The following is a 1,013-nucleotide window of genomic DNA, read 5'->3' as shown; positions in this document are numbered from 1 at the left end:
AGATTTAAACAATATAAATTTCGGCTATTCCCTTATAACAAAGCTCATTCTAGCGGTTCACCTCATGAAGTGTGTGAATGAGGGTCTCGTTATCATTAGCGGAGGATAATTTATTTTTCAGTTTGATGATTCTGTCCACGCCTTCCTTCCTCACGCTGCTCACCAGCTGTCGCACATCATGGTCCATATTCACATGGTATTTGTCCAGACGTGACTGTGGGCGGCACAGAGAGCTGAGCCAGCTGACATCACGCTACATATACTTAGTTCATGTTTTAATGATTTTATGAAATCATAGTCCATATATCAAAACCGAAAGCTTACACACCTTCAGAAGAACGCATGTGGAGAAGAGCTGGCGAACCAGTGTGTCATAGCGCTCTCTGTGTTTGAGGTTGAGATGTTGATCTAAGCTTCTCTTCTCCTCCTCCAGTTGACTTACTCTGGCACGCAGAGCCGTGATGTCAACCATCATCCCACGACACACATCCGCCACCTGAGATTAGATGTGTTTACTGAGCAGTACTGAAGAATCATGGTGATATACGCACAAACCCGAGTTTACCTTTCTGTAGGGGTCACTAGCCTGCATTTCTTTGGCTTCTAGCTCTTTAACATCCTGTGGATACAGATGTTCACAGGTGAGAAAGATGCATACATCTTGCTGCAACTCTGCTGAATCTATCACTTCACTAGCACTTGCTTTTATTCAGCAAGGATCCAAGGACATTGTTAATAATCAGAAATGTTTCTTGAGCAGCAAATCAGCATATTAGAATGATTTCTGAAGGATCATGTGACACTGAAGACTGGAGTATTGATGCTGAAAATTCAGCTTCAGTATCTCAGAAATATATTACATTTTAAGAGATATTAAAATAGAGAACAGTTATTTTAAACTGCAATAATATTTCACGATATTACCGTTTTTACTGTATTTTTAATCAAATAAATGCAGCCTTGGTGAGCAGAAGAGACTTACAAAAATATTGTAAATATATTTAAAAACTTAT

The 1,013-nt window shown here is 39.4% G+C and overlaps 1 protein-coding gene across 1 annotated transcript in view; it reads right to left on the bottom strand.

Moving 5' to 3' along the window:
• Positions 1-1,013, bottom strand: part of si:ch73-242m19.1 (coiled-coil domain containing 162) — a 28,871-nt gene that overhangs the window by 4,740 nt on the left and 23,118 nt on the right. Inside the window, exons 37-39 of the mRNA XM_016545925.1 lie at positions 566-619; positions 329-496; positions 62-214 (exon numbers count right to left, since the gene is read on the bottom strand). Of these exons, the coding sequence (XP_016401411.1) occupies positions 62-214; positions 329-496; positions 566-619 (375 nt within the window). The remainder of the gene's footprint in view (positions 1-61; positions 215-328; positions 497-565; positions 620-1,013) is intronic.

The sequence above is a fragment of the Sinocyclocheilus rhinocerous genome, unplaced genomic scaffold (genome assembly GCF_001515625.1).
Source record: "Sinocyclocheilus rhinocerous isolate Xijiao unplaced genomic scaffold, SAMN03320098_v1.1 scaffold853, whole genome shotgun sequence".
In the NCBI taxonomy this organism is placed as follows: Eukaryota; Metazoa; Chordata; class Actinopteri; order Cypriniformes; family Cyprinidae; genus Sinocyclocheilus; species Sinocyclocheilus rhinocerous.
Note: the sequence above shows the minus strand (reverse complement) of the source record. Positions and strands in the feature narration are given on the sequence as shown.